The 24,482-nt window shown below is 44.4% G+C and overlaps 1 protein-coding gene across 3 annotated transcripts in view; it reads left to right on the forward strand.

The window, feature by feature from the left end:
• WDR60 (WD repeat domain 60) overlaps positions 1 to 24,482 on the forward strand; it is a 131,343-nt gene that overhangs the window by 10,153 nt on the left and 96,708 nt on the right. For 2 of the 3 annotated variants that reach the window (XM_026451498.1, XM_026451499.1), the window contains exon 1: positions 18,663 to 18,843. The exons of the other annotated variant lie outside the window; for it this stretch is intronic. In XM_026451498.1, the coding sequence (XP_026307283.1) occupies positions 18,829 to 18,843 (15 nt within the window). In that variant the 5' untranslated portion in view covers positions 18,663 to 18,828. Of the gene's footprint in view, positions 1 to 18,662; positions 18,844 to 24,482 lie in introns of those variants that run through there. 3 annotated transcript variants of the gene reach the window in all.

The following is a 24,482-nucleotide window of genomic DNA, read 5'->3' on the forward strand; positions in this document are numbered from 1 at the left end:
CTTGGCTCACTGCAGCCTCAGCCTCAAACTTGGCTCACTGCAGCCCCAGCCTCTTGGGTTGATCCTCTTGCCTCATCCTGAACAGCTGGAACTGCAGGCACATCTCACCGCACCCGGCTAATTGAAAAAAAAAGTTTTAGTGGAGACTGGTCTTACTGTGTCGCCTAGGCTGGTCTCGAACTCTTGTACTCAAGCAATCCTCCTGCCTCAGCTTTCCAAAGTGCTGGGATTACAGGTGTGAGCCACCTCATCCTGAGGTTGACTTTTGTGACAAACTTGCTTGTTATTGTGAAAAAATGGTTTTTGGCCAGGCACAATCCCAGCACTTTGGGAGGCTGAGGTGGGAGGATCAAGACCAGCCCCGGCAACGAGGTGAGACAGTGTCTACAAAAAAAGTCAGAAATTAAGAAAAAATGGTTTTGGCCGGGCGTGGTGCTCGCGCCTATAATCCCAGCACTTTGGGAGGCCAAGGCAGGTGGATCCCTTGAGGTCAGGAGTTCAAGACCAGCCTGGCCAACATGGCAGAAACCCTGTCTCTAGGAAAAATACAAAATGTAGCCAGGCGTGGTGGTGGGTACCTGTAATCCCAGCTCCTCGGGAAGCTGAGGCAGGAGAATCGTTTGATCCAGGAGGCGGAGGTTGCAGAGAGCTGAGATCGCCACTGCTCTCCACCCTGGGTGACAGAGCAAGACTCTGTCTAAAAAAAAAGGTTTTGATTGTTTCTATCATAAATTATATATCATGCAATTATAAACTAGTTTATAGTCTGCTGAGGGAGATGGAAATTAGTGTTTAACATTATACAAAAGACGACCTGGGAGAACGCTCACACATGAATCAGATATGGGCCCCAGTGGTGGAGGTTTTCAGTGGAGTGGTGCTGGGCTGACCCTCCGGAGACCAGTGGGCCTCGGCCCGTTGTGAGCTGCAGGGACGCCTGCTCCAGGCCGACAAGAGCCTGTGCTGGGGCTGTGTGGCCGGAAAGAGCGCCATGCTTTATCGGGAACCACAGCCAGCCCACAGGCTGGAGCAGAGAGCGATGCCCATGGAGGCCACAAGCCTCCTGACTGTCCCTGGGTTTTACCCCCTCTCCACCAGTCCATCCTGCAACATGCAACCACAGCGTGCTTTTCCCATTTCAGTGACTTACACTTTAAATTTTAATCTTTGTATCAAAACATTCCAGGTCCTTTACAAATGCGATCATGCCTGCTTTTCAGCCTCATCTCCAATTGTCCCCCAACTCCCAGTCACAAAACACATGCCATGTACCATAGATTGTAGGCCTGCAAATATGTGTATGTGTGTGTATATATATATGTATATATGTATATGTGTATATATGTATATGTATGTATATGTATATATGTATATGTATATATATGTATATGTATATGTGTGTGTTTATATATATATATGTATAGGTTCAAGCAATTCTCCCCCCTCACTCAGCCTCCTGAGTAGCTGGGATTATAGGCGTGTGCTACCATGCCCAGCTAATTTTTGTGTTTTTGGTAGAGACGAGGTTTCACCATGTTGGTCAGGCTAGTCTCAAACTCCTGACCTCAGGTGATTCTCCTGCCTCAGTCTTCCAAAGTGCTGGGATTACAGGCATGAGCCACCACGCCTGGCCCCACATAGTATTTTATTTAGTTTTCTATCTCTAGCATTGTATCACTTCCTAGGGTATCAAATGAACTCCTTATGTCACCTAGTGAATAAAAATGAGGGAAGAAATATTATAAGATGGAGTGTAACTGATTGGGAAATGAGCTCTTCAGAAAATAATTGTTCTAGGTCCTTCTCTAGTCTTAAATCCATTTATTCAGCAAATATGGTGGAGCACAGTGAAAAAGAAGATAGTGTCTCAAAGCTCTGTGGATGTTGCTCATTTGGGAAACTCTAGGTTGCTCTGTTTGGCAGTGAGGGAGTGCCGTGGAAGTGGGGTTGACATGAGGTTCACATTCTAGATGGCTCTGTCTGCTGGTGTGGGGAAGAATGTGCAGATTTAGGGTATAATTCGGAAGTCCTTTGATGGGAGCTTGTGACTGCCAGTGGAAGCTCAGGAAGCGGATCTTAAGAGCTAGACCTGGGGCATCCACGTTGTGTGTGACATTTCCAGATCCTGTGGCTGGCAGATTTTTGTTTGTTTGTTTGTTTGTTTTTTGAGATGGAGTCTCGCTTGGTCACCCAGGCTAGAGTGAAGTGGCACGATCTCGACTCACTGCTAGCTCCACCTCCCAGGTTCAAGCGATTCTCCTGCCTCAGCCTCCTGAGTAGCTGGGACTACAGGTGCCCGCCACCATGCCCGGCTAATTTTTGTATTTTTAGTAGAGACGGGGTTTCACCACATTGGTGACGCTGGTCTCGAACTCCTGACCTTGTGATCCAACCGCCTTGGCCTCTCACAGTGCTGGCATTACAGGCGTGAGCCACTGTGCCCGGCCGAGGCTGGCAGTTTTATTCCTCACATTCAACAAAGAGTAGGCAGCTCTTCTAGTGTCACCATTTCCTCAACTGACGTAGTATCACCTCCTGGTTAGGAAGGTGGGCTTTACCATCAGCCCGTCTACCTGCCTGAGTGACCTTGGGCAAGCTAATTAGCCTTTCTGGCCTGCAGTCTCCTCATACACTTACGGCATGAGAATTAAGCGAATTACCAAATGGCCAGCACTGAGTTTGGTGGCTTGCTTGGAGCGGTCACTAAGTAAATGATAGCTGTCACAGACATCACCTTTCCTGCCTGCCTTTTCGTTCATGTCAAGTGCTGACGAGTGGAAGTGAAGAAGGTCATAGTGATGTGTCTAACACCAGAGTGCAGGAAATGAGAAAGGCTTATTGGTTCTGCTCTTAATTTCTCTAAGACAAAGAGCTGAGTTATTGGCCTTTGTGTCTGAAGCAAGTAGAAAGATAAAAAACTGTAAGCTGATTCATAGTAGTATTTGAGTTATAATAGTGTCTGCAAAGCAGGCACCATATTGTGTATCTGTATTTTCTGTCTACAGGAAGACCATGGAATCAAAGCACAGAGTGTTAGTAGATGTCTACTCAGATGCTCCTTAACACAGGATTTGAGATTCTACTCTCTGTGAGGACAGTAAGTGGAATCTTCTCTAAGTAACACCCACATACTGGAACAAATGCAGATTATATGAACAGCTAAGTATCAACAGGATCTGCACTCCACCTTGCTGAAGATTGGCTTTTTTTTTTTTCTTTAGACGGAGTCTCACTCTGTTGCCCAGGCTGGAGTGCAGTGGCACGATCTCAGCTCACTGCAGCCTCCACCTCCTGGGTTCAAGTGATTCTCCCACCTCAACCTCCTGGGTAGCTGGGACTAGAGGTGTGCACCACCATGCCCAGCTAATTTTTTTCTGAGACAGAGTTTCACTATTGTTGCCCAGGCTGGGTTTCAGTAGCGTAATATCAACTCACTGCAACCTCTGCCTCCTGGGTTCAAGCAATTCTCCTGCCTCAGCCTCCTGAGTAGCAGGGATTTCAGGCACCCACCACAATGCCTAATTTTTATTTTTTATTTTTTATTTTTAGTAGAGACGGGGTTTCACCATTTTGGCCAGGCTGGTCTCGAACTCCTAACCTCAAATGATCCACCCACCTCAACATCCTAAAGTGCTGGGATTACAGGCGTGAGCCACTGCACCCAGCCTCACATGTGTATTTTTTGTAGAGATGAGGTTTTGCTATATTGGTCAGGCTGGTCTTGAACTCCTGACCTCAGGTGATCCACCCACCTCGACCTCCCTAAGTGCTGGGATTACAGGCTGAGCCACCATGCCTGGCCAAGATTGGCTTTTATGTTTAAGCTAAATTACAAACTAAAATGCAACAGAGGCATATCTCAGTAGATTTAGAGGTTTACTTTGCTGAGGTTGAAGACATGCCAGGGAAAAAGAGACACAAGTTACAGTAGGATCTATGTCCTGTGCTTTTTCCAAAGAGGGTTTTGGGAACTTTAATATTTAAAGGGGAATGTGCAAGCAGGAGGGTTGGGAAAAAGGAAGGAGAAAGGAGAGAGGGTAGGCAGTGAGGCAGTGGTTACATTCCTGTGGGGCACTGGTCAGTGTGAATCTACTTTACATGTGAAAAGAAAGGAGTTGGGGGAAAGTCAATCATGCATTCTTCTCCAGCTCAGTGGATCTATATTTTGCATGAAATAAAGTAAGCATGTGAATTATAGCCATTGGTTTGGGAACAAAAGGAAGGCAGTCTCTCTCTCTCTCTCTCTCTCTCTCGTTCTTCTTTCATCTTGCAGGAAGTTTTTGCCTGACTCAGTTCCCAAGCTTAACTTTCCCCTTGGCATAGTGAGTTTGGGGTCCTGAGATTTTCCTTTCACAAAGGGAAATACATTTGAGATGTGGGATACTTGTCTTAATGTTTCTTTTCTCGCCTCTCTTGTGTTCGTTAACCAAAATGAGTGACTGAGGCAATAATCTCAATCAATCCAGTTTACTAAGCCAGATCTGGAGGGCACCTTTGGGATAAACGTGGGTCACAGAGGCAGATGTGGTTACTGCCCCTGAGAGGTTTTCAGGAGGTCTCTTGTTTCCTCATTTCCTTAAAGGGGAAGAGCACGTGGGAATTGGAGTGGGTGGGTGATAAGGAAAATGGTCACATTCTTGTGAGACTTCATTTAGTGCTAGTAAATCTATGTTTCAAATGAGATAAGGTGAAAGTTTTAAGAAAAAAATGGAGTAAAGGAAGAACCAATTATGCGACCCTTTCTGGAGAGGTGGAGGAACAATTTCTCTCTTTTTTTTTTTTTTTTTTTTTTTTGAGATGGAGTTTCTCTCTTGTTGCCCAGGCTGCAGTGCAGTGGTGCAATCTCGGCTCACCACAACCTCCACTTACCAGGTTCAAGCGATTCTCCTGCCTCAGCCTCCCAAGTAGCTGGGATTACAGGCATGCACCACCACACCCAGCTAATTTTGTATTTTTAGTAGAGATGGAGTGTCTCCATGTTGGTCAGGCTGGTCTCAAACTCCCCACCTCAGATGATCCACCTGCCTCAATTTCCCAAAGTGTTGGGATTACAGGCATGAGCCACCATGCCCAGCCCAATTGCTCTCGTTCTATCTTTGTTCTGCATCTGGGAAGATCAGCTTGTGTAAACCAAAAATAAAATTCTAAGGTCCCCCAACCATCTGGATGGACCTCTCCTCTTGGCCAAGGTCATTCCAAAGTTAACCTGAATAATTCTTTCTTTCTCAATTTTCTTTTTTTCTTGCTTTAAATCTGCTGTTACTTTTCTTCTGAGATAAAAATCACTGTTTGAAATGGAAGAACATTCGATGCTCATGGATAGGAAGAATCAATATCGTGAAGATGGCCATACAGCCAAGGTAATGTATAGATTCAATGCCATCCCCATCAAGCTACCAATGATTTTCTTCATAGAATTGGAAAAAACGACTTTAAAGTTCACATGGAACCATAAAAGAGCCTACACGGCCAAGACAATCCTAAGTCAAAAGAACAAAGCTGGAGGCATCACGCTACCTGACTTCAAACTATACTACAAGGCTACAGTAAGCAAAACAACATGGTACCAAAACAGAGATATAGACCAATGGAACAGAACAGAGCCCTCAGAAATAATACCGCACATCTACAACCATCTGATCTTTGACAAACCTGACAAAAACAAGAAATGGGGAAAGGATTCCTTATTTAATAAATGGTACTGGGAAAACTGACTAGCCATATGTAGAAAGCTAAAACTGGATCCCTTCCTTACACCTTATACAAAAATTAATTCAAGAGGGATTAAAGATTTAACTATTAGACCTAAAACCATAAAAACCCTAGAAGAAAACCTAGGCAATACCATTCAGGACATAGGCATGGGCAGGACTTCGTGTCTAAAATACCAAAAACAATGGCAACAAAAGCCAAAATTGACAAATGGGATCTAATTAAACTAAAGAGCTTCTGCACAGCAAAAGAAACAACCATCAGAGTGAACAGGCAACCTACAGAATGGGAGAAAATTTTTGCAATCTACTCATCTGACAAAGGGCTAAAATCCAGAATCTACAAAGAGCTCAAACAAATATACAAGAAAAAGGCCGGGCGCGGTGGCTCAAGCCTGTAATCCCAGCACTTTCGGAGGCCGAGACGGGCGGATCACGAGGTCAGGAGATCGAGACCATCCTGGCTAACACGGTGAAACCCCGTCTCTACTAAAAATACAAAAAATTAGCCGGGCGAGGTGGCTGGCGCCTGTGGTCCCAGCTACTCGGGAGGCTGAGGCAGGAGAATGGCGTGAACCCGGGAGGCGGAGGTTGCAGTGAGCTGAGATCCGGCCACTGCACTCCAGCCTGGGAGACAGAGCAAGACTCCGTCTCAAAAAAAAAAAAAAAAAAAAAAAAAAAACAAATAAACAAGAAAAAAAAAAAAAAGGTCAAAAAGTGGGCAAAGGATATGAACAGACACTTCTCAAAAGAAGACATTTATGCAGTCAACAGACACATGAAAAAATGCTCATCATCACTAGCCATCAGAGAAATGCAAATCAAAACCACAATGAGATACCATCTCACACCAGTTAGAATGGCAATCATTAAAAAGTCAGGAAACAATAAGTGCTGGAGAGGCTCTGGAGAAACAGGAACAGTTTTATACTGTTGGTGAGACTGTAAACTAGTTCAACCATTGTGGAAGACAGTGTGGCGATTCCTCAAGGTACTAGAACTAGAAATACCACTTGACCCAGCCATCCTATTACTGGATATATACCCAGAGGATTATAAATCGTGCTACTATAAAAACACATGCATACATATGTTTATTGTGTCACTATTCACAATAGCAAAGACTTGAAACCAACCCAAATGTCCATCAATGACGGACTGGATTAAGAAAATGTGGCACATATACACCATGGAATACTATTCAGCCATAAAAAAGGATCAGTTCATGTCATTGGAGGGACATGGATGAAGCTAGAAACCATCATTCTCAGCACACTATCGCAAGGACAAAAATCCAAACACTGCATGTTCTCACTCATAGGTGGGAATTGAACAAGGAGAACACTTGGACACAGGAAGGGGAATATCACACACCAGGGCCTGTCATGGGGTGGGGGGAGGGGTGAGCGATAGCATGAGGAGATATACCTAATGTAAATGATGAGTTAATGGGTGCAGCAAACCAACATGGCACATGTATACATACGTAACAAACCTGCACGTTGTGCACAGGTACCCTCGAACTTAAAGTACAATTAAAAAAAAAAAATCACTGTTTGGATCTAACTGGTTTATTATTGTTGTTTTCATTGTTTTGTAAACCAGTAAGTTTGTATTTATATCTCATGTCTAGAGTTCTGAAGTAAAAGCTATAGGATTTTTTTTGTATGATGAGTGTGTTGTGTATTTTTGGCCACAAGATATCAAATTGGTTTAAAGGTAAAGAGTACTCGTAAATTAAATAGTAAGCCCAAATGCTTCTCAAGTTCACATGACATAAGTAAAATCTTTAATTGATAAGTTGGTTTTAAAATTGTTGGTAAAGTAATATTAGTAATGGAGGAACTGGCAACATTTTTGTTTGCATTTATTGATCAAGTGGTTTCATACTTAACCCTGCAGAATACTATAAGGAGTCAAAATTTGCCGTAAGGGTTGTAAAACTCTAAATCAAGCCTAAAATAGAATGATTGTTGCTTGTGTAATTTTTGAAGACATTTAACACTGTAGGTTTAATGAAAACAGCTAAATCTCAAGTTACTAGTAAAATGCCTATGTACTTAACCTTAACTTTATTGCTTAGGTAAATGCCTGCAATTCACAGGCTATACAGATGGTTTACAGGGAAATAACTTTAAATGATGACTATCACAGTTTTCATAAGTAATCTAGATAAACTATTAAATAAATTAATCAGGTAAATGTAACAGAATGAATGCTTGTAAACAAACTTGTCATAATTTATAATTTACAGTTATATTAAATAATACATATTAAATGTCTGGGATTTCCAATTTAAAAATTATAGGAGAACATTAAAAAATGTGTTCTTATTAGATGGTGAATAATTTTTGTCTACTTCAAAGGTTATCTAAAGGTTACATATAAAGCCATGTAGGCTGGGCGTGGTGGCTCATGCCTGTAGTTCCAGCACTCTGGGAGGCCAAGGCAGACAGATCACTTGAGAGTAGGAGTTTGAGACCAGCCTGGGCAACATAGTAAAATCCCATCTGTAGAAAAATACAAAAATTAGCTGGGTGTGGTGGTGCACACCTGTAGTCCCAACTGCGTGGGAGGCTGAGGCAGGAGAATCACTTGAACCTGGGAGGCAGAAGTTGTAGTGAGCTGAGATTGTACCACTGCACTCCAGCCTGGGCAGCAGAGCAAAACTCCATCTCAAAAATAAATAAATAAATAAAACAAAACAAGGTAAAAGAAACCAAGAAATAGGAGAGTTGTAAAGAAAGTTATAGGTGTAAAGATGATTTTTTGGTAAGAAGATAAAAGAAAAGTAAGTTATTATGAGAAAGAATCTTATATGGTGAATTTTTGTCCTAAAATGAAATAGTTGTTCAAGAAAGAGGGATATTTAAGACAAACCAGAAAGCTCAAGCATGTTGTGAATGGTCTATGTAAGTAGCAATACAGTTAGTAAAAAAAGGAAAATTTTAAAGTTATATAACTAAATTGACTATAATTAAAAGAAATTATAATAGTCTTTATAGATATTGGACTCATTGAAATACACTTGTGCAAAACTAAAGAATTGGTTAGAACAAGATTTTTTTGAAAATACTGAATTACTCTTAATGCAAGAAGTCCTTAAGTTTTAAATTCTATAATCTATTTCTCTTTGAAACATTCTTTGGATTGATGTCTCAGAAGCACAACTTCTACTGTACCCTGCTGCTTCAGCTCTTTTGAGAAGGCCTGGGATAGTAACTCTCTCCTTCTCCTTTTGTTGGCTACTTTACCTTTTGTTGGCTTTTTAAAAATTAGTAATCTAAGGTAAGGGAGAGAATTTTTGAAAACAGGCAAATGAAAAATTTTTTGGATCTTCCTTTATCTGTATGTCTGTAATATCTCTATGTTTATATGTGTCTTGTGAAAGTGATAGTTCACTACCAAACTATGTGAAAGAGTTCTCATTAATTGATTTAAAGAAAAGTAAGTGCTTATCAGACTCATAAAAGCTCGTACTGATGCCTTTTTGTTCATGTCACTTTAGTAATATTTGGTAAAATTAATTTGGTAAATTTAATCTCAAAATTCTGTCCAGTAGTTTAAAATCTTAAAGTCATGTAATGTTAAATTAAGTAACCTCAGTTTTTTTCACTGGGAATTTGGGTTACTAAGAATTAAACTAGTAGGAGAGTAAGTGGTGTTTCTGGTGAAGTTTATACAAACACAAGGATGTGGCTTTTGCTAAAGAAAATGTATTTTTTTCTAGTTTAGAGACTATTTAAAAGTCACTTTATATAGTGACTCTTAAACCTTAAAATCTTTAATATTTCCTTTAAAATAAGGAAAAAATTATATAGATGAAACCAAATGGATACAGAAAAAAAAAAGGCGTGGAATGAGAAACCTTTGCCTCCTGGGTGGCCATGTGGTCACCCTTCTTAAGGAGCTGCAGCTGGGCTACATTCTCTTCCTGAAGGTAAAAGCTACCAGTGGGATTCAGAGACAGATCATACTCATACTTCCAGGGAGTTAGCTCACTGAATGCATAAGGAAATTCAAAATAATAAAAAGCAAAATATTCATCCCTTGGTTATTGTTTCCTGTAATAGCTAAAATGAAAGTAAAACAGTGCTGGATTGGGCCTTAACACTGGACCATGCTCCCATGTGGATCTGTCTCAGCTCGGTTACTAGCCTCAAAGCTACCCACAAGAGGAAAAATTTAGCCAAGGCAACAAAAGTGACTTCTAAGACCTGTGGTTACTAAGAAGACAGTCAGTGTGGGGGAAGGGCAAAATCAAGTAACTATTAAAACTAGAGGGTATGATGTAAAGGATTGTTCTATTTTTAGATTGGTATCATGAGCTTCTTGAGAAACATTTATTATAATAGATTGTAAAAATAACTACTGTATTGGACAGTATCCAATGGACAGTATCTTTCGTTTTAAAGACAGATGTGGACAGTATCTTTAAATGCTACAGAATGAAAGAGCATGATTGGGTTGATGTAGGACCCACAGCTCACTATTAACCAATCCCTGAGGGATATATGTGATCCAATTGCACAAGAGGTTATTCCTGAGAGAATGAACAGCCTAGTGGACTGGATAATTGTCACTGTAAAGTCTGTTTGTCCTGAGAAGGGAACTGCTCAACTCTCCCTATAAAATGCTAAGTGGAGCACCCTGGATGAAGCAGCTGATATGCTTTATATATAAACCATGTGGGACTGGATTTGTGATGACTGGGATATTCTCCTCCTGAATATGTCTATTACCCAGGTCAAAATGTTGAGGGTAAAAGGGCCCGTTTTATGTGGGCACCTTCGGTGATATTACTGCTTGAGAAGCCTTATCAAATTTTCTGTCCCCCATGAGTCTTACAGATGCTTGATTAAACATTAGGGCAGTTACAAAAAAAAAAAAAAAAATGGGAAAGGCAAAAGGGAGTTAAAGGACTCGCCCCAGAAGGGTGGTGGAAATCTTTAGATGGTTTTTAAGAAATGAAATAAATAAAATGAAAACTGATGGGGTTAAAACAAAGGTCTTTATGACACCATCAAAAATTGGGTGGACCAAAGGGAACCTCTGCTATTCCCCCAGCATGAAAGGGCCCCACACAAGTTTTCTGTGTTTGACCCAGATTGGATAAATTTTAAGAAAAATCAAAAGGCAAAGGTTATAATGAGAAAGCTTACATTGAGGCATGTTAAGATGATTGACAAAAGAGCCTGAGTCCTTTGGCTCAGCTCCCCGTTGGGAACCCAAATCTCTTTTTACTAGAAAAGGTAAAATAGTCTGTGGGTAGAGAAGAAAAGTTCCTGGCATGGGAACATAAACATGTACAGATTTATAGGACTATGACATTTGAGATGTTTAAATAAGTTTTATGAAATGTAGTTGTGACTCTTACCTAAATGTCATATGAAAATGGATATTGTATCTGGCTGAGGGATGTTTCCCCTATCTAGAAATATCAAACTGAAGGCATGTCAGTCTGCCCTTTGAGAAATGTTGATTGTATTACAGGATCTTTGGGGGTTTGATTTTCTGGCTGGAAACCTCTGTGACTGCTGTGCCTTTGCTCAAGATCTTTCCCTGCATCCGGGAAGAATGAGGTACACAGACAAGTGGAGGGTGAACAACACTAACGTGAACTTTGTTGAGTGTTACAGCAGCTCAGAGGAGACCCACAGTGGATAGCTCGTCTCTGTAGGCAGGTCATCTGTGTGGAGTCTTTAGTTCTTACAGAGAGGAGGCCCTGGAGAAGGCAACTCTGCTCTGCGGCTGGTCGTCCTGATGTCCACAGCTCTCAGTGGAGAGGAGGCTCTGGAGAGGGTGGCTCCTCTCTGCTGTCAGGTTGTCTCTCTGCAGCTCTCAACAGAGAGGGTACTCTTCTTCCTCCTCTGCCCTGCTGTGGCTGAGCCCAGGGCTTTGATGGACCTCAGAGGGGAGGAAGTGCATCCTGATTGGTCCATGGGTGGCCAAGGGCAGCCCCAAAGAGGCACCGTGAGCCCCCACTCTGGTGTAGGACTGGCAGCCTGGTCTCCAGCCTTCAGGCCCTCCCTGACCTAGAGGTGGGGCCTTACTGGGGGCCTGGCCCCTTTTGCCCAGGAATCAATCTGCCTCCCACTGCCATTCATGGCCCCAACCCCTGCTCAGAGATTGGAGCAGGCGCTAGGAGCAGAGAGAGGCCAGGCAGTGGGAGCAGACACCCCTGAGCCTGCAGAGATGGGGAGCGGGGAGAGGAGGTCTTTCCTGGGGCCCCTGAGGGTGCAGGCTACAGAGACACAGGGTCCTGCACCTGGGAGAGTGGCCACAGCTGCACCTGGGAGGTCCCACCCCACCAACTCGGAAGGGCCCAGGGCTCTTGCTTGTTCCCAGCTCCTGCCTACTCCAGGAAGTGGGAGGCCCAGGTCTGCAAGGTCCAGCTGCTGTAGCTGCACCTGGGAGGGCAGATCCTGCTTGTTCTCCACCACTCCATGGCAAAAGCACAGGGAGGCACAAATCCACAGCCACAGTTTAGGAGGTTGTGGGAACACCCACAGAGCTCCCATCCCAACTCAGAAGGGATGTGGCTCCAACCAGCTTCATGGAATGTGCAGCACCAGCCAGACCTCCCTGCTGCAGCTGCTGTGATGGCATCAGCCACTGCCATCAATTGTACATGTTAAATGGGAAGTAGTAAGATTGTCTGAGCCCGCAGAATGTAGGGTAGTAGCTGGAGTTTTGCTTGGGACAAATCCTCCACTTCATAGCCCTCTGTGGAGCATTTACTGGGGCTTATGGCAGAAACCTGTGGGCACTTCCCAATGACTCCTGGGCCTTTGCACTGGAGAGTTTCCACTTGCTATGGAATGTTAACTGAAGCTATCCCTATGCTAATAGGACTAATGGTGCCAAAAAAGGAGTTCCATAATAAAAAAAAAAAATAGTTTGCATAGGATCTTGTTGCCTGGGGCTGCAAGGAGGAGATGCTCATGAGTAGGGAGCCTGTTTTTCCCCGGGACTAACTGAGGAGCTGCTGGAGTCTACGGAGCCGGATAAACAGCTCTCATCCAACAAGGGCTGCTTGGTCGTGAATGACAGTTTCCAGAGGAACAAATGACATCTTGTTTGGCAGTCTGCTGCTCTTGTTAAACAAGAGTCAAGGAAATAATTTTCTTTTGAGTTATTTACAGTTTAGAGCAATTGGGTTTTGTGAACAAATTTACCTTTCTATCTGAGTTTGACTAAATTTGCAAGTTATTTGTGATTTTATGATAGTATAGTTATTCACATACATTTAGTAAGAGCCTTTTGTTTTGAAACAAACAAAAATCAGGCCAAGTATGATAAGACTAAGACATATTTTTCCACAGAAATTGGTCTTACTATAATGTTTGTTAGAAAAGGAGAGCTAGAGAGAAATTGAGTCAAATGAAAAGTGTAACACTTGTTACTGATGACAGTCGTGACTTCTGTTTTTGTGCAGATTGAATCACGAATTATCTCTGGGCTGCAAGAATCCTCTAAACAACACCAGGCTATAATTTTTCTTCATATTTATAGTTGGTGCCCCAGCAGAATAGGTTCTTTTTTTCTGTTCTAACACACAAATACCCTTTGATTGTCAAATTATTAATGTTATTTATCTCTTCTTGTTTTACCTCCAAGGAAGCCAGAATCACGGAATTCTGGAGAGATACAGTACTGGCCCCTGGGCATTCCACTGTGCCTGCCTGGTTTTCATGGCCAATGCCCCGCTGCTAAGACTTTACAAGCACCCTGCCTCTAGGACCAGGGACTTTAGCAGAATAGCTGGGTGCCTGAGATTGTAAGGGCTGGTTTTGTTTGTGTTTGTTTGTTTGTTTGTTTTGTTTTGTTTTAATGGAGTTTTGCTCTTGTCGCCCAGGCTGGAATGCAGTGGCCTGATTTTGGCTCATTGCAACCTCTGCCTCCTAGTTTCAAGTGTTTCTCCTGCCTCAGCCTCCCGAGTAGCTGGGATTGCAGGTGCCCGCCACCACACCTGGCTAATTTTTGTTTTTTGAGTGGAGACGAGGTTTTACCATGTTGGCCAGCCTGGTCTGGAATTCCTGACCTTGTGATCTGCCCGCCTTGGCCTCCCAAAGTGTTGGGATTACAGGTGTGAGCCACCGCACCTGGCCTGGAAGGGCTGGATTTGAGGGAGAGAATTAGTTCAGACCAGCCAGCCGTGGTGGCTCACACCTGTAATCCCAGCACTTTGGGAGGCTGAGGTGGGTGGATCACAATGTCAGGAGTTTGACACCAGCCTGGCCAACATGGTGAAACCCTGTCTCTACCAAAAATACAAAAATTAGCCAGGCGTGGTGGAAGGGTGCCTGCAATCCCAGCTATTTGGGAGGCTGAGGCAGGAGAATCACTTGAACCCTGGAGGCAGAGGTTGCAGTGAGCTGAGATCGTGCCCCTACACTCCAGCCTGGGGGACCAGAGCAAGACTTCATCTCAAAAAAATAAAATAAAATAAAAATTAAAAGGTTTATCAGCTGTTATAGGACAGATTACTAAAGGACCATAAAAAGCATTGCAGCACAACAAAAGTCTCTAAAAATCCTTAGCTTAAAAGGTTTTTATCAATGCTTATGTTCTGTATAGCTGATTACTGTAAGTCTGTAACCAAAACCAAGATTACAGTAGTTCAGTCAGGTTTGTACCTGTGCCCTTGGCTTTTTGTTGGCTTTTTACTTAAATTTTTAAGGGTTAATGAATGCTTGTCTGTGTCCATTCCCATTTGGCCTAGAACATTTTAATTGGCTACAAGTCTTTCGACTCTAAGTCTCTTGGCCATAGGGTGTCCTATCAAGAGACAGGACAGATCCAGGACAGGCAGCCATGTCATCCTGGCAATGCTATGGAACAAAATAAAGGCTCGGTGGCCACTGGTGTTGCCTCTGACAAATGTTGGCCACAAGGGGATGATGTAAACCAAAAATAAAATTCTAAGACCCCCCCAACCATCCGAATGGACCACTCCTCTTTGGCCAAGGGCATTCCAAACTTAACCTGAAGAACTAGTTCAGGACATGATGGAAAGAGGGAGATGGACATGCCTCATGATACCCTCCTCCCTTTTTGAATCACAGATGGAATGGGGTTAAGTCTGGTAAGAAGCATTTACAATTGATTCTCTCTGAAGCCTGCTACCCGGAGGCCTCATCTGCACGTGGTGACCAAGGTTTTCTTGGTCTCCACAACCTGTGGTAACCCATACATTCCTTTCTATTTATTTATTTATCTATCTATCTATCTATCTATCTATCTATCTATTTATTTATTTATTTATTGAGACAGAGTCTCGCTCTGTCGCCCAGGCTGGAGTGCAGTGGCGCGATCTCGGCTCACTGCAAGCTCTTCCTCCCGGATTCACTCCATTCTCCTGCCTCAGCCTCCTGAGTAGCTGGGACTACAGGCACCCGCCACCATGCCCAGCTAATTTTTTGTATTTTTAGTAGAGACGGGGTTTTACCGTGTTAGCCAGGATGGTCTCCATCTCATGACCTCGTGATCCGCCCACCTTGGCCTCCTAAAGTGCTGGGATTACAGGCGTGAGCCACTGTGCCTGGTCTTTTCTATTGATAATAACTCTTTCAACTAACTGCCAATCAGAGACTTTTGAATCAGACTATGACTTTGAAGATGCCATACTGTCCCGCCTTTTTGTCCCCCCTTTCCAGACGAACCAATGTACATCTTAGATGTATTGATTGATGTCTCATGTCTCCTTAAAATGTATAAAACTGACTTGTACCCTGACCACCTTGGCCACATGTCCTCAGGCTCTCCTGGGGTTGTGTCATGGGCCATCGGTCACTCATATTTGGCCCAGGATAAATCTCTCCAAGTATTTTACTGAGTTGACTCTTTTTGTCCACACTTGTAATCTACTTTATCAGTGTGAAGTTGAACAGCCTTTCATTTTAGACCTTAGTTTTTATGAGCTGCACTTGTAACCGCCCAATAGGTTCTCCTTGCCTGCTGCTCAGACAGAGCTGATTTATTAAGATAGGGAATTACAATGGAGAGAGAGTTTAATTCATGCAGAGCCAGCTGTATGGGAGACCAGTTTTTGTTAATTTGTTTGTTTTGTCTTTTTTGAGATGGAGTTTTGCTCTTGTTCCCCAGGCTGGAGTGCAATGGCGCAATCTCGGCTCACCACAACCTCCCCTTCCTGGGTTCAAGAGATTCTCCTGCCTCAGCCCCCGAGTAGCTGGGATTATAGGCATGTGCCACCATGCCTGGCTAAGTTTGTATTTTTAGTAGAGACGGGTTTCTTCATGTTGATCAGGCGGGTCTCGAACTCCTGACCTCAGGTGATCTGCCTGCCTCAGCCTCCCACAGTGCTGGGATTACAGGCATGAGCCACCATGCCCGGCCTAGAGTTTTATTAGTGCTCAAATCAGTGTCCCCCAAAATTTGAGGATTGGAGTTTTAAGGATCATTTAGTGGGTGGGGGGTTGAGAAGTGGGGAGCGCTGATAGGTAGGATCGGAGATGAAATCGGGCAGTCGAAGCTGTCTTCTTGTGCTGAGTCAGTTCCTGAGTGGGGGCCACAAGACCAGATGAGCCGATTTATCCATCTGGGTTACACCAGCCGACCCATAGACTACAGGGACTGAAAATGTCTCAGGCACCAATGTTAGGTTTTACAATAGTGATATGATCCGTAGGAGTAATTGGGGAGGTTTAGAATCTTGCGGCCTTTAGCTGCAGGACTCCTAAACCATAATTTCTTTTTTTTTTTTTTTTTTTTTTTTTTGAGACGGAGTCTTGCTCTGTCGCCCGGGCTGGAGTGCAGTGGCCGGATCTCAGCTCACTGCAAGCTCCGCCTCCCGGGTTTACGCCATTCTCCTGCCTCAGCCTCCGGAGTAGCTGGGACTACAGGCGCCCGCCACCTCGCCCGGCTAGTTTTTTTTGTATTTTTAGTAGAGACGGGGTTTCACCGGGTTAGCCAGGATGGTCTCGATCTCCTGACCTCGTGATCCGCCCATCTCGGCCTCCCAAAGTGCTGGGATTACAGGCTTGAGCCACCGCGCCTGGCCAAACCATAATTTCTAATCTCATGGCTCATTTGTTAGTCCTCCAAAGGCCATCTAGTCCCCAGCAAGAAGGAGGTTTGCATCATTCTCAGCAAACTATCACAAGAACAGAAAACCAAACACCACATGTTCTCACTCATAAGTGGGAGTTGAATAATGAGAACACATGGATACAGGGAGGGGAACATCACACATAGGGCCTGTCGGGGGGTGGGGGGATAGGAGAGGGAGAGCATTAGGAGAAATACCTAATGTAGATGATGGGTTGATGGGTGCAGCAAACCACCATGGCACATGTATACCTATGTAACAAACCTTCACGTTCTGCACATGTACCCCAGAATTTAAAGTATAATAATAAAAAACAGAAAAAGAAGGGGTTCATTTTGGGAAAGGGCTGTTATCTTTCTTTCAAAGTTAAACTATCCTACAACCAGGAATGGACAAGGACAGCTTGGAGGTTACAAGCAAGATGGAGTCAGGTCAGATCTCTTTCACTGTCATAATTTTCTCAGTTCTAATTCTTGCAGAGGTGGTTTCAGACTTAAACTGCAGATCTAAAGTTACAATTGGCATGTCTTTGTTTAAAGGAGGACACACATCTTGAAAGGTTTCCAGGCCAGCAAAACATTTACGCCTGGGAGACTTGTGGCCGCCGAGGTGCCCGGCCCTGCCTTCACGGGGGCCTGCTTGCGAAGCAACAGCCGTGCATTTGGAAGAGGGTGTTGGATGACTCGGCTTGTAACCACCCAAGGGGTTCACCTTGCCCGCTGCCTAGACAGAGCTGATCAAGATAGGGGAATTGCAATAGAGAAAGAGTAATTCACGCAGAGCTGGCTGTGCAGGAGACTAGAGTTTTATTATTACTCAAATCAGTCTCCTCAAGCATTGAAGCATTCAGGGATCAGAGTTTTCAAGGGTAACTTGGGTTGGGGTAAACCAGTGAGCCAGGAGTGCTGATTGGTCAGAGATGAAATCATAGGGAGTCAAAGCTGTCTTCTTGCCCTCATCAGTTCCTGGGTGAGGGGCCACAAGGTCAGATGAGCCAGTTTATTGATCTGGGTGGTGCCAGCTGATCCATGAAGTTCAAGGTCTGCAAAATATCTCAAACACTGATCTTAGGAGCAGTTTAGGGAAGGTAAGAATATTGTAGCCTCCAGCTACCAGCTGCATGACTTCTAAACCATAATTTCTAATCTCATGGCTAACATCAGTCCTACAAAGGCAATCAAGTTCCCAGACAAGAAGAAGGCCTGCTTTGGGAAAGGATTGTTACCGTCTGTGTTTATAAACTATAAAGTTTCTCCCAAAGTTAGTTCAGCCTACTGCCAGGAAGGAACAAGCACACCTTGGAGGTTAGAAGCAAGGTGCTGTGGGTTAAGTTACATCTCTTTCACTGTCTTAGTCATAATTTTGGAAAGGCGGTTTCAGGCTTTCAGGCCTAACTTTCCCTTTGGCTGAAGGAGTTCGGGGGTCCTGAGAGTTTTTGATTTTCCCTTACGTGTTGTATAAAAATAGTCTCTCAACGTTGAGTCCTGCCTACCTTACTGCTTGTTTTTATCAAAAGACGACATATGGGAATATAATCGGTTAAGTGTAAAGCCTTATTCAAATGTAAAGCTCTTCCCAAGATCTGCTCTCCCTTTTTATCTTCCCCGACTGTCGGTCCTGTCCCGCGGGAATCCGGGGCGGGTTGGGGCGAGACGAGAGCGCCGGCACCCCAAGTCAGGGTACTGCACCTGTCCCTTGGGGAGACCAACGACCGCTCGGTCCTCTGCTGCTCCTGCCTGGCGGTTGCTAGGAGCCCGGGAAGCGCAGGCGCATTGGGAGGGGCCGCGGACCCGCCGAGCAGCGACCACTCGGCCTTCCCCTGCTCCTGCCTGCCAGGTGTTAAAATGCCGGGGATGCGCAGGCGCACTGTGAGAGACCGCAGGGCACGCTGGGCAGGGCCGCTCGGCCCTCTGCTGCTCCTGCCTGCCGGTTGCTAGGCGTTGGACGCGCCTCCCGAAGTGTGCGGGGCTACAGGTGGCCTCCTTGGGGTGGGCCGCGCCTGGCGGGGCCGAGGACACCGCGGCTGCCCGGGGCCTGCGAGAAGCAATGGAACCCGGAAAGGTCGGTGGGGCGCTGGGTCTGGGCGAGGGGTGGTGGAGCTTCGCGGACTCCGCCGAGCGTCGCTAGCAGCGCCGCCGCCGCCCTCCCTCTGCGCAGCGGTTCTCTCGACCGGGCCGGGGCTTCCCGGAGGAGCCGCGGTGCCTCCGAGGCAGAAAGAGATATGGAGGCGCAGCTGGCCGTTGGCGCGAGGGCTGGCCGGTCGCCGGGCTCCCGGCGGTCGGGAGAGGCGGTGAGGGCAGCCTCAGGCCTGCGGTCGCCGCCGCGGCCGGTCTCTCGCGCCCAGCCTGGGGGCGGCCTCGGCCCCTGCTGCGGGGCCGGGGTGGCGGAGGAGCCACGTTTAAAATTTTATTCAATTTTAGCTGATTTAAGTTTAAATATGACTTGTCACAGTTTAAGAGGTTGAGGGAGTGCAGCCTGGGTGCCTGAGTTTGAATTCTGGCTTTTGTTTTTATTTGTATGAGCTTTTGGCAAAATTACTTAACAGCTCGTTTCCTAGTTCATTCAGTGGGCAGAGTAATAATGGCAGCATTATAGGGTGTTTAAGAAGATTAAGTGAGATGTTATGTGTAAAAGTGCATAGACCAAACCAATGCCTGCTTTCATTAACACTCAATAAATGTTAGATATTACTGTATTATTCTGTTGTCTATTGATTCCCCACCAAAAGATGAATAATTTAGTTTGCATACATTTTCTTCTACCTTCACTCCTATTATTTTTTCCCCTATCACTTACCTTTATGTGTTGAATAATATTCCTTAATTTGTATTTTCTGTTACATCAACCTTAGGGTGTTTTGTTGTTGTTGTTGTTGTTGTTTTTGTTGTTTTTGAGACGGAGTCTCACTCTGTCACCAGCCTGGAGTGCAGTGGCGTGAACTTGGCTCGCTGCAACCTCCGCCTCCAGGGTTCAAGCGATTCTCCTGCCTCAGCCTCCTGAGTAGCTGGGATTACAGGCGTGCGCCAGCACACCCAGCTAATTTTTTGTATTTTTAGTAGAGATGAGGTTTCACCATGTTGGCCAGGATGATCTCGATCTCCTGACTTGGGTTTTGTTTTTTTTTTTTAAAAGATATTTCCCATCTGTCGCCCAGGCTGGAGTACAGTGGCGCGATCTCTGCTTACTGCAACCTCCAACTCCCGAGTTCTAGCGATTTTCCTGCCTCAGCCTCCCGAGTAGCTGGGATTACAGACGTGCGCCACCATGCCCAGCTAATTTTTGTATTTTTAGTAGAGATGGGCTTTCTCCATGTTGGTCAGGCTGGTCTCGAACTCCCGACCTCAGGTGATCCGCCTGCCTTGGCCTCCCAAAGTGCTGGGATTACAGGCGTGAGCCACCACGCCCGGCCAACCTTAGATAATATTTTTTAACTTTCCCCTAGTTAAGATTAGGAAGCTACTGCCCTACACTCTCCATTTCTCCCTAAACCCACTAATTTCCTGACCCTGTCTGGTGTCAGGGTCAAAGGGGTCATCTTTTCTTACATTCAGTTAATGTACCACAATGGTTTTTGCTTCATATTTGGACCATGTCTTTCTTAAATGGCCCTATTTGCCTTTTTTTTTTCTTTTTGGCAAAAAAGAACATATGCTGTTTAAAATTTTTAAACCCTAGGATGTCTTCTAGCTTATTAATGTCATATTATCTGTTTAATGAAATCCTCTTAAAAGAAATTCTTCCAAGAGCTCACTGACTTTATGTTCTCATCAGGACAAACTGTTTTCTAGACCTGCACAGAGCTATGACCTGGGAGTTCTTTCTCATTGTGCTTCCGGGTTAGGCCTACTGTTTCTTGGATCAAGTGTCTTCCTCTTTTTTGAAATCTCCCTGCTTTTTCTGATGGAGTATATCCTCACATACCTTTTTCTTTTCTTTTTTTTGAGACAGAGTCTTGCTGTTTCACCCAGGCTGGAGTACAGTGGCGTGCTCACGGCTCACTGCAGCCTCCACGTCTCAGGCTCAAGCAGCGTTCTTGCCTCGGCCTCCCAAAGTGCTGGGACTACAGGTGTGAGCCACCATGCCTGGCCTATCGCATACCTTTTTAGACAAGAGTATATGTGGGAAGAAAACTGTATGCCCTAAGAATATCCTTATACTGATAGATTGTTTAAAAGAGTTTGGCTCAGCATAGAATTCTAAGAGCGAAATAATTTCCCAGAACTTTGAAGATGGTATACTTTTTGTCTTCTAGCAGTGTATTTGACTGATGAGATATCTTTGTGAGTAACATTTTCTTTCTCTCCAGAAGATTTAGGATCTTTATCTGTGATGTTCTGAATATGGATGTAGTTTGTTATAGATCTTTTTCCATTTGTTATTTTTGACATTTGACCATCACTTGGAGTTTTATTCTGATACATATTTAATGAATAAACTTCTTTTTTTTTGAAACAGTCTCACTCTGTTGCCCACGCTGGAGTGCAATGGCATGATCTCAGCTCACTGCAACCTCCACCTCCCAGGTTCAAGTGATCCTCCTGTCTCAGCCTCCCAGGTAGCTGGGATTACAGATGTGTGCCATCACGCCCAGCTAATTTTTGTATTTTTAGCAGAGACAGGATTTCATCATGTTGGCCAGGCTGGTCTTGATCCGCCTGCCTTGGCCTCTCAAAGTGCTGGGATTATAGGCATGAGCCACTGTGCCTGGCCAGTAAATAAACATTTTTAAAGTAGCAAAAGCAACAGAACCTCAGAGCTGGATATTTCATGGCAACTAATCAATTCCTGTAATAGGTTCTCAATTGCAAATCGGTCTTTAACTTTTTAGAAAGTTAACCCATGGGTCATTATAATCTATGTATCTATTATGCTGTGATAGAGAATTAATTAGTATAGTCTATTTCATAAGGTAAGGGGAAGGATAAAGTTTTCATGAGACTATTGGAATACAATTGTATTGTATTATTTTGGCAGGCACGTGCCACTATGCTGGGCTAATTTTTTTTGTATTTTTAGTAGAGACGGTTTCACCATGTTGGTCAGGCTTGTCTGGAACTCTTGACCTCAGGTGATTCGCCTGCCTCAGTCTCCCAAAATTCTGGGATTACAGGCGTGACCCACCTTGCCCAGCTGGTATTATAGCTTTTAGTATACACCAAGCTTTTCCTTCAGTTTGTTTCATTGTACTTAGCTGCTCACATAATTGCTATCATGAATATAAATAGTTTTATGTTCTTTATTTGTACTGAGATCATACCAAGTTTCAGTATGTCGTAGCTTTTGAAAAAAACTTAATGGTGTCTTTGCAGGCTTTATACCTGCCTGCATGGTGACAATTTTCTTTAATATTAGCTCTTTAAAAACTCTTTAATTCATCTTACTTACAATGCATATGACTATTAATTTTTATGGTCAATGAAAATTTTAGAAATTTCTAAGTTTTTTTGTTACATACCAAACAATTGATAGGTAATGTGTGAGTTTATTGTTATGAAATTTATTTATCATAGCTTGAAAAATGTAAACATGTATGTTTGTGTTTTAGGTTATTCTTAGTTTAAAATACATTTCTACCCTTTTTATTTTGATGTGAGATATGTACTAGTGATGTGAACTGTTTAGGTACAGTGCAATGCCGTTTCATTCTGTTTTTAGAAAGGCTGAATGTTTTAGAGTAGATAGGGTGGGATTTCCAAGGCTGGTCCTCACTAATCCGCTTGTGGGGTTCCTCTGGAGAACCGCAGAAACTCTGGCGTGAGCTCTCCATTCAAAGCGCTGTGCTGATTCTTGACGAAAGTTTAACACGGCTCCTAGCAGCCTGAGGCTCAACTCTGGACAGCCCAGCTTAGGGTTGTCTGGAAGAGCTCAGGGCTATCACAATAATTTACTGTTTTAGCCAACAACCGAGGATGAGTCCCTGACATCCTTTTTAAAGAGAGTTGAAAAGGGCTTAAATTATGAATCCTTCTCTGTCCCTTTGAGATGTCTCTAAATCTGCAATTCAGGAGTGTCTTTGAAAAGAGCAGAAAGGGCAGGAGGGCCTCTGTTCCGGTCTCTTTGGGAAGACAGAATCCTGTCTACTGTAATTATGTCAGCTAGCAGATCTCAGTTACACTGACCAGCCTTTGTAATTTTTCACTTGAGCTCCCCTAGTCCGGGTTCTCCCCTAAAACACTCACTCACCTCAGTGCAAACAGAAATGGAGCTCAGCTGTTTCCTGTCCTGCCTGCAGTTACAGAGTGAAATCTGTTTCACCACTCCAACTTCTGGCATCCTCTTACCCACACTTCTCATCTGCCAGCCAAGTCTAGAATCAGCTTGAGGTCAGCTCTGTCTACAAAGTAGACTCAGCGCAGTCCGCAGTTTAGGCATCTGCCGCTTTGACATAGCAGCTCGCAAATGGGACTTGAATCTGCAAATACATGCATACCGAAAACACAGGTACTCCCTGCAGCCACATTTGTCACACAGAGTACGGAGTGTTAAAAACAGCCGGTGTGGTCACCAGCCAGGGCCTAGGTGAGTGAATTACGGTGACTGTAGGGAATAACCTTGAATTCAGCGATGGAAACTGATCATCCTAGTTTTCTTAGTTTCCGTGTTCTTGGGAGCACTTTTCCTACCAGGGAGCGTCAGTTACACAGTCAGGTAATAGAATGAAGACCTGGATAGGCTGCATTTCGTAATTTGGCCCTAAGTAGTTTGATAACTTAAAAATTATAATGTAAACAATGTTGAAAAAAACGAGGACAGCAAAAGGTAAATTATGTCTCAGTCCTAAAGGTGGGAGCCAGCCTTGCACTCTGGGTCTTTTAGCCTGTGTCCTAGTTTGGTGTGTTACCATACAGGATGAGTGAAGCACACTGCTCTGGCCATTAGTGGCCCTGCTCATTCCAGTCTGTAAGTCTGAGAATTCACGTTGGTGTCGTTAACCTAAAGAAAATTCAGGCAAAATTAATTATAGAGACTATCAGGGCCACAGCCTGGGAAATACTGGCAGGTGCTCCAGAGAACAGAGGAGAGACTCGAGTGTTTAAAGAGAAAAGGGCAAATCAGCAGAGGGGAGGATTACAAAATACTTTGTCAAGAATTCCCATTGGTTTACAGAAGTGACATTGATTATTGATTATTGATTGGTTGTACATCACTGAACTGTAGGTTATGAGTTCTGGTGTCCAGTGTATGACATTGGTAGGTTAATTTATGGCTATTGGCCAGGTGTGGCGGCTCATGTCTCTAATCCTGGTACTTTGGGAGGCTGAGGTGGGAGGACTGTTTGAGGATAGGAGTTCAAGGCCAGCTTGGGCAACATAGCAAGATCCTATCTCTGAAGAAAAAAAAAAGCCTGGGCATTGTGTGCTATTCTGTGGCCCCAGCTGCTCAGGAGGCTGAGGTGGGAGGATTGCTTGAGCACAGGAGGTCGAGGCCACTGCAATCCAGCCTGGGTGGCAGAATGAGACCCTTTCTCTAATAAGAATAATAGTAATATGGCTGTTGGTGGTGATGCTGAGTCAAGAGGTCATAAAGCAGGCGGCTTATTTAGCTCCGGGTGTGGGTGGGAGCGGGACGTCCTTAGCTCTGGGTGTGGGGGGGGGAGCGGGACATCCTTAGCTCTGGGTATGGGGGGCGGAGCGGGATGTCCTTAGCTCTGGGTGTGGGGGGGAGCGGGACGTCCTTAGCTCTGGGTATGGGGGGGGGGG

Source organism: Piliocolobus tephrosceles, chromosome 8 (assembly GCF_002776525.5).
Source record: "Piliocolobus tephrosceles isolate RC106 chromosome 8, ASM277652v3, whole genome shotgun sequence".
Lineage (NCBI taxonomy): Eukaryota > Metazoa > Chordata > Mammalia > Primates > Cercopithecidae > Piliocolobus > Piliocolobus tephrosceles.